The 12156-nt window shown below is 49.5% G+C and overlaps 1 protein-coding gene across 2 annotated transcripts in view; it reads left to right on the top strand.

Annotated features, from left to right (window-relative positions):
- LOC135053777 (interleukin-11 receptor subunit alpha-like) overlaps nucleotides 1-12156 on the top strand; it is a 239034-nt gene that overhangs the window by 25167 nt on the left and 201711 nt on the right. The window contains exon 1 of one of the 2 annotated variants that reach the window (XM_063957503.1): nucleotides 7407-7500. The exons of the other annotated variant lie outside the window; for it this stretch is intronic. Within the exon in view, the coding sequence (XP_063813573.1) occupies nucleotides 7444-7500 (57 nt within the window). The 5' untranslated portion in view covers nucleotides 7407-7443. Of the gene's footprint in view, nucleotides 1-7406; nucleotides 7501-12156 lie in introns of those variants that run through there. 2 annotated transcript variants of the gene reach the window in all.

Genomic DNA, 12156 nt, shown 5'->3' on the forward strand with positions numbered 1-12156 from the left:
CAACCAGTGCGACTGAAATGCATTACTAGACCCTGTGTAAAACGACATCGTTTGTTGTGCCCGTACATCGCGCGTGTGCATTGCGCCGCATATGCATGCGCAGAACTGCCATTTTTTAGCCTGATCGCTGCTCTGTGAACAAATGCAGCTAGCGATCAACTCGGAATGACCCCCAATGGGGGGAGGTAATAGCCATAGGTTGCGATTTTGCGAAAGTGTATTTCCTGCAAGTTTTAATTCGCCATGGCACGCCTACCAGAATCACGCCTCAATCAATCTCACCACGACATAACTCGCCCTCTGGATGATTGTAATGTTAAAGGTACAAACCGCCATATTGCAAAAGACAGCAAGTTCTTTCATCGATGGTAATGCACCAGAATAACTTGTAAAGCATTAGACGGGCCGCAGTGCAGCGATGCAATCTGACAAACATGTCCTGTAGGCCTAGTCCTTTTGCAGATTCTCCCGGCTCAGTTTGGTGAGATCTGTGCGTTGGATGCCTACGACCTGGTGGTGTTACGGATATTATACAGCGCCATGGTCCTTTCTCTATGCGTCCTGGCGTCGGCCGCCAATGGGTGAGACCCAAGGGAGGTCGCCAGTAAACAGCATACAAACACGAGGCCGGAAAACTTGATGTAAATAGTTATAAAAAGTTGTCTCGCGTTCTGTTCCAGGAATATCCTGACAAATTAGGTTTTATCTATTTATTTTGGTCACGGAGTTGCCGTAACACCCCCCCTCCCCTCCCCCCCAACCACCTTAATACATCTCTATGCGCTCAGGTTATTCGCTAGTCTTTGTTGTGGACAATGTTGTTGTCAGACGTTGCAGGGTTACGCGTAACACTTGGCACCGCGTTCTCCATGCGTTTGGGCTACTGTAATGTTATGTTGTGATTGATGGATTTCCGCCCTCCCTTTATATTTATCCTCCATAGATTTCCTGTCTCTGGATGAAGTTACCGGCACTGTATCCCGGAGTTCCTCCATATATCACTGCAGTCACTAGAGGGGCAACTTTGACCCCTGGGTACTGTATCAGTGACTGAGAGCGAGAGAAAAAGTGGAGAAGTTGCCCATAGCAACCAATCATCCTATAACTGTCATTTATCTAGCACAGTCTATAAAATTAAGGGGTCTATTCATGAAGCAGTGAAAAGTGTGGAGAAGTGAGCCAGTGGAGAAGTTGCCCATGGCAACCAATCAGCATTGAAGTAACATTTCTAATTTGCATACTATACAATTGTACAGAGCAGCTGATTGGTTGCCATGGGCAACTTCTCCACAGGCTCACTTCTCCGCTCTTATCACTGCTTAGTAAATGTCCCCCTCAGACTGGTTGCTAAGGGAAACTCCTCCTCCTGCCCTCTTCTTCAATCTTTAGAAGGTTTGATACCCCCCCCCCCCCCATAATGTAATATTATGTGACATAATAGGATATGACATGGGTAGGCAACCTGTGACAACCACACATTCCAGCATGCCCTAACAGCAAAACTGTGGCAGAGCATGCTGGCATGTGTAGTTCCACCGCAGCTGGAGTGCCACCGGTTGCCTGTCTCTGGGATATGCCATTATATCATGGGGTATGATGCTCTATAATGAGGTATATATAACATGTGAGCACATTGCGATGATCACAGCGCCTGCGGGAGTTACATCGTTACCGTATTGGCGGTAATAACTTGCGTATGTCCTAGGGGAGGGTTTTGCCACCAGAATAACACGGAAAGTGGCACAGTGCAGGGCAGGAGGCCGCCAGTGACCCCCTGTACGCCCCCCTGCGTTCTGTCTAGCACAGGATTGGCCTGGTTACACGTTATTCAGAATCCTGGAGCCCTGACTCTACGGCTTTCTTTGGGGGAGATGTACCAAGCCACTGAGCGAGATACAGCACCAACCAACCAGCTCCTAACTGTCATTTTGCAAACCCAGCCTGTAACATGACAGGTAGGAGCTGGTTGGTTGCTACTTTATCTATCTCCAAGGCCTAGACCTGGGTCCTTACCTTAATTTTATTTATTGCAGCGTGGACATAACAGCCGCCCCCAAATACAATAAAGGTGGCACACGTGGGTTACTCCGCAGCAGGCCGTTCTCTGCGGGATTATGTATATATATATATACATTCATGTTCTGCGGCGGGGTGACCGCGCGGGGGTCTATTGTGTGCTACAGTATGTCAGGCGTCCGTCTCACAGCCGCCATCCTGCTTTGTACAATAATTGCTCCGCCAGCCTAGACTCCCGTTGCAGGGACTTGTTTGTATTGCAAGAATGTGTTGAGTGATGTTTATTTATTTTATGCTAATTAATCAGCAATATTGTTTTAGATCACACGCATGAGCGCAGCGTTTCCCTACGTATATGTGGATACGCCAAGACCAGAAACACAGGGTAATGGAAGACACAAAGGGGGATATTCAATTGTTTGAAATGTTGGTTGGGTGTCTGTTTTAGGTGTGGATCATTAGATCGACACGGTCTAGGTCGACAATGTTTAGGTAGATCACTATAGGCCAACAGTCACTGGGTCGACAGGGTTTCTAGGTCGACGTGCTAGGTCGACAGGTCAAAAGGTCGACATGATTTATTTATTTATTTTTGGTGTTGTTCTCTGCGTACAGTGACTGGGAAGCCGAATTAGTGCACCGTGTCCCCTCACATGGCTCGCTTCGTTCCAATCGTAGTCCGCGTGGATCGTTAAGTATGAAAAAGTTCAAAAAAAGAAAAAAATTGTGAAAAACTAATTTTGACCTTTTGACCTGTCAACCTAGCACATATCGACCTAGAAACCCTGTCGACCTATGGTGGTCGACCTAAACATTGTTGACCTAGACACTGTCGATCTTCAGGCTGGATCCCGTCCGTTTTTTCCTATCTAATAGACAGGAAAAAACAGACTCCCAACTGACTTTCAAACAATTGAATACCCCCCAAAGGTCTATTCATGAAGCAATGAAAAGAGTGGAGAAGTGAGCCAGTGGAGAAGTTGCCCATGGCAACCAATCAGCTGCTCCGTACAATTGTATAGTATGCAAATTATAAATGTTACATAAGTGCTGATTGGTTGCCATGGGCAACTTCTCCACTTCTCCATCCTTTTCATTGCTTCATGAATTGACCCCAAAGTAGGATAGGGTAATATCAGCAAAGGACAAATGTGTTCCCGCTAATTGAAGTCATGTGTGACGCTAGACTTATCGCGGGGAGTGAAACGGTGAACCTGGAGCGCGACTCTCAACCTGCAGATGGGGGACAATAATTTATCACCTCACACTGTAATTGGGGGCGGCTCACGATTGAACATGTTCCCCGCCATCAGGCTGGTGACATTCAATAAAATGGATTCCATTTTCAGACATCTCCACCTGTAGTAAATGACGTTGTTGACCATTTTGTGTGTTATGTTGAATGTTCTATCACCCTATACAATAAGCAGATCTCCCGATACGATGCATGACGCCATATCCTAGCCGCCCGACAATGGCGCCCACTCTGCTACATTTACATCTTCAGTGAAGGGAAAGTTTAAATAAACACTTTCTTTTTTCCATTATGAACAAAGCCTAATCACTTTCTAAATGCCGCGTAGATGTGAACCAGCTGCTGCCGGGGTTTAGGATTTGTTTTTATAGTATAGGAATAATATAAGTGTGACGGGCCGCTGCCCTACGGGGACCCGGGCCATTATATCCTATGATTACATGTCTAGTGGAAATAGAAGGACACGGTATCGGAATGGAGAGCCAAAGGCAAGCACAGGGGATATAATACAACTTACTGCAGAAACTGCTGCTTATAATACTCTCATCACCATCGGATTACGTGTGGCCGTCTCATGCACACAGTGTGCGCCGATCCACAATGGCTAGTCAGTTCACTAGGAACCAGTGGCCACCATTGAGGTCTGAGGCACTATAAGAATGCAGCTGATCAGTTCACTAGGAACCAGTGGCCACCATTGAGGTCTGAGGCACTATAAGAATGCAGCTGATCAGTTCACTAGGAACCAGTGGCCACCATTGAGGTCTGAGGCACTATAAGAATGCAGCTGATCAGTTCACTAGGAACCAGTGACCACCTTTGAGGTCTGAGGCACTATAAGAATGCAGCTGATCAGTTCACTAGGAACCAGTGGCCACCATTGAGGTGTGAGGCACTATGAGAATGCAGCTGATCAGTTCACTAGGAACCAGTGACCACCATTGAGGTGTGAGGCACTATAAGAATGTAGATGATCAGTTCACTAGGAACCAGTGGCCACCATTGAGGTGTGAGGCACTATAAGAATGCAGCTGATCAGTTCACTAGGAACCAGTGGCCACCATTGAGGTGTGAGGCACTATGAGAATGCAGCTGATCAGTTCACTAGGAACCAGTGACCACCATTGAGGTGTGAGGCACTATAAGAATGTAGATGATCAGTTCACTAGGAACCAGTGGCCACCATTGAGGTGTGAGGCACTATAAGAATGTAGATGATCAGTTCACTAGGAACCAGTGGCCACCATTGAGGTCTGAGGCACTATAAGAATGCAGCTGATCAGTTCACTAGGAACCAGTGACCACCATTGAGGTCTGAGGCACTATAAGAATGCAGCTAATCAGTTCACTAGGAACCAGTGGCCACCATTGAGGTGTGAGGCACTATGAGAATGCAGCTGATCAGTTCACTAGGAACCAGTGACCACCATTGAGGTGTGAGGCACTATAAGAATGTAGATGATCAGTTCACTAGGAACCAGTGGCCACCATTGAGGTGTGAGGCACTATAAGAATGTAGATGATCAGTTCACTAGGAACCAGTGGTCACCATTGAGGTCTGAGGCACTATAAGAATGCAGCTGATCAGTTCACTAGGAACCAGTGGCCACCATTGAGGCATGAGGCACTATGAGAATGCAGCTAATTAATTCTCTAGGAACCAGTGACACCACTGAGGTGTGAGGCACTATGAGAATGCAGCTAATTAATTCACTAGGAACCAGTGAAACCACTGAGGTGTGAGGCACTATGAGAATCCAGCTGAAGAGTTCACTAGGAACCAGTGACATTACTGAGGCATGAGGCACTTTAGAATAACGCAGTTTAAAACAGAGTAAAAACATGATGTTCGCAAGTTGGGACCTTGACATCATGCTATGCTTACATCATCATGACTGAGTGATGTCACTGGTTCCTAGCAAACGGTTTTCTGATTCATTTTGTTTCGGCCCATGGGTGGCCCCCTCCAGTGTTTGTGGGTGACAGGTGCCTTTTAATAGTGTGTAGAGTGTTATTGAAATGCAATATATTGTACAACGTTAGGTGCTAATAATGGTGCACATGCACCAAGCTGAATAACTCAGACACTAAGGGGGTAATTCAGAGTTGATCACAGCAGCAAATTTGTTAGCAGTTGGGCAAAACCATGTGCACTGCAGGTGGGGCAGATATAACATGTGCAGAGAGAGTTAGATTTGGGTGGGTTATATTGTTTCTGTGCAGGGTAAATACTGGCTGCTTTATTTTTACACTGCAATTTAGATTTCAGTTTGCACACACCCCACCCAAATCTAACTCTCTCTGCACATGTTACATCTGCCCCCCCTGCAGTGCACATGGGGGGTAATTCCGAGTTCATCGCTCGCTAGCTATTTTTTGCAGCGCTGTGATCAGATAGTTGCCGCCTATAGGGGAGTGTATTTTTGCTTTGCAAGTGTGCGATCACATGTGCAGCCGAGCGGTACAAAAAAGTTTTGTGCAGTTTCTGAGTTGCCCAGAACTTACTCAACCGCTGTGATCACTTCAGCCTGTCCGGGGCCGGAATTGACGTCAGACACCCGCCCTGAAAACACTTGGACATGCCTGCGTTTTTCCAACCACTCCCTGAAAACGGTCAGTTGACACCCACAAACGCCTTCTTCCTGTCAGTCTCCTTGCGATCGGCTGTGCGAATGGATTCTTTGTTAAATCCATCGCCCAGCACCGATTCGCTTTGTACCCGTACGACGCGCCTGCGCATTGCGGTGCATACGCATGCGCAGTTTTGCAGAGTTTTGACCTGGTCACAGCTCTGCAAAAAATAGCTAGCGTGCGATCAGGTCGGAATGACCCCCCTACAGTGCACATGATTTTGCCCCACTGCTAACAAATTTGCTGCTGCGATCAACTCTGAATTACCCCCTAATCATGTATATTTTTTGGCCCCCCAAAAAAGTGTTACCCAGCAAGACCGGTTCCCTTATTATATCGTCCTGGGCCAGTCTCCGTGGGCTATGCCGCCTCTTCTGCTGCGTCCAGGACATATTGCGTCAGATTCTGAGGTCCACGTTGATGCAGTATTGGCTCCGGCTTTTTCCGCAACCGCGTTGCGGTTTTTATGCTAATACCGCACCAGATTCCGAGCCTCCTGAGACGCCCCTGCAGTGCTAAATCGGAGCTTGCAGCAGTCCTATGTCTGAACATGGCCTCCTGTGTCAGTGGTACTGCGTCTTTAGACACCGCCACTGTCGCGCGTGCACCCGCGACACGCACAGGTCTGGCTAGACTCCCCTCTTGTTACCTCCCAGGTGCGTCATTGAAAATTATACACTCTCTGCGTCTCTGAGCGGTATCATTGTCCCAGTGCGTACTGCATGCGCAGACTGAAAACATTGGCCCTCATTCCGAGTTGTTCGCTCGTTAGTTTTCTTCGCATCGGTGCGATAAGTCGCAAACTGCGCATGCGCAATGTTCGCAGTGCGTCTGCGCCAAGTAAATTTGCTAAAAAGTTAGGTATTTTACTCACGGCTTAACGAAGATATTTCTTCGTTCTGGTGATCGGAGTGAGATTGACAGGAAGTGGGTGTTTCTGGGCGGAAACTGGACGTTTTATGGGTGTGTGTGAAAAAACGCTGCCGTTTCTGGGAAAAACGCGGGAGTGTCTGAAGAAACGGGGGAGTGTCTGGGCGAACGCTGGGTGTGTTTGTGACGTCAAACCAGGAACGAAAAGGACTGAACTGATCGCAGTGGCAGAGTAAGTCTCGAGCTACTCGGAAACTGCAAAGAAGTGTCTATTCGCAATTCTGCAAATCTTTCGTTCGCAATTCTGCAAATCTTTCGTTCGCAATTCTGCAAAGCTAAGATTCACTCCCAGTAGGCGGAGGCTTAGTGTGTGCAAAGCTGCTAAAAGCAGCTAGCGAGCGAACAACTCGGAATGACCCCCATTGTCCGCTTGCGTCCGACATTGCCACTGCGTCCAGCGCTGAATCAGACCCATTATATGCTTGTTTGGAGCCCTCCGGCTGAGGGGTAATGGTGCTCCCCCCTCCCCAGTATGAAAGGGTTACCAGTCTCCTTTCACTTTCAAGTTCATGTGTCTGAGTCACGGCGGCTCAGTGAGAGGACAGCCATAATGAGAGCTTTGATGTAGCGGGACGGTGACTGATGTGAGCTGATGGCCCCCCAGAGACGGGATGGAATGTGTCATTTCCCCCTCATGCCGTGTCCCATCCAGCCGGCAGATTGTAGAGGTGAGGATGAATGATGGGGACACTCTTTATTATGTCACCCACCGGGGTCAAATACAAACCAGCCGTACCCATATCCCACCCAGACGCTGCCGTCAGGCCCATGGTGGTTTATATAGCGGCAGATTAGCGGAATGAGATTCCGCAGGTGACGGTAAAGTGACATTACCCTATTGGTACACAGTATAATAATGTCATGAGGTGTCGCCTGCGTAGATGGGGCATTTTCAATATAGAATGTAATAAAGTACAAAAATCTTCCTTTCAAAAAGGCGTAAAAACCCATATACATTATATAATGCTTTATTCAAATAATAAAGCATTTTTCAAAATGGTCTGAATCTAATATTGCCATACGGAATGGGCACCGTGACAGCAGGGACACCGCGTTGATACATCAGGCTCTTTGTACTGTATGCTTCATTGTGGTAAATCCGCCTAATAATGTAGAAAAGTTGTGGTAACCCTTTATGCCATTGTAACACCTGCAGCGGCCGGATCCCCGTACAACAGAAGGATGGCGTTCTTAGGGGGTAATTCCAAGTTGATCGCAGCAGGAAATTTTTCAGCAGTTGGGCAAAACCATGTGCACTGCAGGAGGGGCAGATATAACATGTGCAGAGAGAGTTATATTTGGGTGGGTTATTTTGTTTCTGTGCAGGGTAAATACTGGCTGCTTTATTTTTACACTGCAAATTAGATTGCAGATTGAACACACCACACCCAAATCTAACTCTCTCTGCACATGTTACATCTGCCCCCCCCCCCCCCCCCCCCTGCAGTGCACATGGTTTTGCCCAACTGCTAAAAAATTTCCTGCTGCGATCAACTTGGAATTACCCCCTTAGTACATTATTGTGCAGTAATACAGTTATCTCTCCATAGGGGGCGCCGTCCGCCTCTGACACCTGCGGGGGCTCCTGTGCCTCATCTGTATGGCGCCGGGTGACATTTCTGCCTTTACTTGGAGCGCTGGGATCTCGCTCTCTGCCCGTACATGGAAGCTGGATTTGGGACTGGTTACACATAGGAGGATTAATCATTATAAACACTGGAGGCCACTCATACCTGCTCTGCTTCATGTATACAGACTCAGGGGCTGTAACCCTCTCAGTGCCAGTGCGGGAGCAGTCGTAGGGTTAAATATGGGTGTGTAAAGGAATGAGATGGTGGAAAAATCAGAGGGACCTATTGTAGACACTTTCCAGTCAGTTATACCTAGCCTGTAACGCTCCGTCTCTAACGCAGAGCCCTCTGTTATCCTTCATGCAGAGCCCTCTGTTATCCCTGATGCAGAGCTCCCGGTGTCATCCCTGATGCAGAGCTCCCTGTGTCATCCTTGATGCAGAGCTCCCTGTGTCATCATCCCTGATGCAGAGCTCCCTGTGTCATCATCCCTGATGCAGAGCTCCCTGTGTCATAATCCCTGATGCAGAGCTCCCTGTGTCATCATCCCTGATGCAGAGCTCCCTGTGTCATCCCTGATGCAGAGCTCCCTATGTCATCCCTGATGCAGAGCTCCCTGTGTCATCCCTGATGCAGAGCTCCCTGTGTCATCCTTGATGCAGAGCTCCCTGTGTCATCCTTGATGCAGAGCTCCCTGTGTCATCCCTGATGCAGAGCTCCCGGTGTCATCCCTGATGCAGAGCTCCCTGTGTCATCCTTGATGCAGAGCTCCCTGTGTCATCATCCCTGATGCAGAGCTCCCTGTGTCATCATCCTTGATGCAGAGCTCCCTGTGTCATCATCCCTGATGCAGAGCTCCCTGTGTCATCATCCCTGATGCAGAGCTCCCTGTGTCATCCCTGATGCAGAGCTCCCTGTGTCATCCCTGATGCAGAGCTCCCTGTGTCATCCTTGATGCAGAGCTCCCTGTGTCATCCTTGATGCAGAGCTCCCTGTGTCATCCTTGATGCAGAGCTCCCTGTGTCATCCCTGATGCAGAGCTCCCGGAGTCATCCTTGATGCAGACCTCCCTGTGTCATCATCCCTGATGCAGAGCTCCCTGTGTCATCATCCCTGATGCAGAGCTCCCTGTGTCATCATCCCTGATGCAGAGCTCCCTATGTCATCATCCCTGATGCAGAGCTCCCTGTGTCATCCCTGATGCAGAGCTCCCTGTGTCATCCTTGATGCAGAGCTCTGTGGGAATGTGCAGTTCATGTGTGCAGAGTACCCTGGGAATGTGATCCCGGCTTTCTGTAGTGCTGTGCTCCGTGATCCCGCTTTCTGTAGTGCCGTCTCCCTTTAATCCCAGCTTTCTGTAGTGCTCTGCTCCCTATGATCCCGGCTTTCTGTAGTGCCAGCTCCCTGTGATCCCGGCTTTCTGTAGTGCTCTGCTCCCTGTGATCCCGGCTTTCTGTAGTGCCAGCTCCCTGTGATCCCGGCTTTCTGTAGTGCTCTGCTCCCTGTGATCCCGGCTTTCTGTAGTGCCAGCTCCCTGTGATCCCGGCTTTCTGTAGTGCTCTGCTCCCTGTGATCCCGGCTTTCTGTAGTGCCAGCTCCCTGTGATCCCGGCTTTCTGTAGTGCTCTGCTCCCTGTGATCCCGGCTTTCTGTAGTGCTCTGCTCCCTGTGATCCCGGCTTTCTGTAGTGCTGTGATCCCGGCTTTCTGTAGTGCTCTGCTCCCTGTGATCTCGGCTTTCTGTAGTGCTGTGATCCCGGCTTTCTGTAGTGCTGTGATCCCGGCTTTCTGTAGTGCTGTGCTCCCTGTGATCCCGGCTTTCTGTAGTGCTGTGCTCCGTGATCCCGCTTTCTGTAGTGCTGTGCTCCCTGTGATCCCGGCTTTCTGTAGTGCCAGCTCCCTGTGATCCCGGCTTTCTTTAGTGCTCTGCTCCCTGTGATCCCGGCTTTCTGTAGTGCTCTGCTCCCTGTGATCCCGGCTTTCTGTAGTGCTCTGCTCCCTATGATCCCGGCTTTCTGTAGTGCTGTGATCCCGGCTTTCTGTAGTGCTCTGCTCCCTGTGATCCCGGCTTTCTGTAGTGCTCTGCTCCCTGTGATCCCGGCTTTCTGTAGTTCTCTGCTCCCTGTGATCCCGGCTTTCTGTAGTGCTGTGCTCCGTGATCCCGCTTTCTGTAGTGCCAGCTCCCTGTGATCCCGGCTTTCTGTAGTGCCAGCTCCCTGTGATCCCGGCTTTCTGTAGTGCTGTGCTCCCTGTGATCCCGGCTTTCTGTAGTGCTCTGCTCCCTGTGATCCCGGCTTTCTGTAGTGCTCTGCTCCCTGTGATCCCGGCTTTCTGTAGTGCCAGCTCCCTGTGATCCCGCTTTCTGTAGTGCCAGCTCCCTGTGATCCCGGCTTTCTGTAGTGCCAGCTCCCTGTTATCCCGGCTTTCTGTAGTGCTCTGCTCCCTGTGATCCCGGCTTTCTGTAGTGCCAGCTCCCTGTGATCCCGGCTTTCTGTAGTGCCAGCTCCCTGTGATCCCGGCTTTCTGTAGTGCCAGCTCCCTGTGATCCCGGCTTTCTGTAGTGCTCTGCTCCCTGTGATCCCGGCTTTCTGTAGCGCTCTGCTCCCTGTGATCCCGGCTTTCTGTAGTGCCAGCTCCCTGTGATCCCGGCTTTCTGTAGTGCCAGCTCCCCGTGATCCCGGCTTTCTGTAGTGCTCTGCTCCCTGTGATCCCGGCTTTCTGTAGTGCTCTGCTCCCTGTGATCCCGGCTTTCTGTAGCGCTCTGCTCCCTGTGATCCCGGCTTTCTGTAGTGCCAGCTCCCTGTGATCCCGGCTTTCTGTAGTGCCAGCTCCCCGTGATCCCGGCTTTCTGTAGTGCTCTGCTCCCTGTGATCCCGGCTTTCTGTAGTGCCAGCTCCCTGTGATCCCGGCTTTCTGTAGTGCTCTGCTCCCTGTGATCCCGGCTTTCTGTAGCGCTCTGCTCCCTGCGATCCCGGCTTTCTGTAGCGCTCTGCTCCCTGCGATCCCGGCTGTGCATAGTTCACACTTCCCTTCAGGGGTTACTATGTTGCAGGAGACTATAAATCTGTCAGCTGCGGAATTCATTGTATGTGCCCCTGGAGCAGGCAGCTGGTAGCAGCTCTCTAAACACTGTATTACATAGAGACAAATAACTCTGACATGTCAGAGAAGAAGCTACAGTATGAAAAGTGGAGTTTAGATAAAACCTATGGGAAGTTTTAAACACTGGATTATAAATGTCCTATTCTGCGGGCAAAAAAATAATTGCCGTTTTACATCTGCTGACAATACTAGCGGTGGCTTGTGTAGACTATCAATGGTGACTAGAGGTGGCTTATGGTGACTAGAGAGAACTACTGATGTCTAGAGGTGGCTTGTGGTGACTAGGGGTGGCTAGAGGTGGCTTGTGGTGATTAGATGTAGTTTATGGTGGATAGTGGTGACTAGAGGTGGGTAGTAGTGATTAGATGTGGTTTATGGTGGATAGTGGTTACTAGAGGTGTCTTATGGTGACTAGAGAGGACTATTGTTGTCTAGAGGTGGCTTGTGGTGACTAGGGGTGGCTTGTGGTGACTAGAGGTGGGTAGTGGTAATTAGATGTGGATAGTGGTGACTAGAGGTGTCTTATGGTGACTAGAGAGGACTATTGATCTAGAGGTGGCTTGTGGTGATTAAGGATGGCTAGAGGTGGCTTGTGGTGACTAGAGGTGGGTAGTGGTGATTAGATGTGGTTTATGGTGGATAGTGGTGACTAG

The sequence above is a fragment of the Pseudophryne corroboree genome, chromosome 1 (genome assembly GCF_028390025.1).
Source record: "Pseudophryne corroboree isolate aPseCor3 chromosome 1, aPseCor3.hap2, whole genome shotgun sequence".
Lineage (NCBI taxonomy): Eukaryota > Metazoa > Chordata > Amphibia > Anura > Myobatrachidae > Pseudophryne > Pseudophryne corroboree.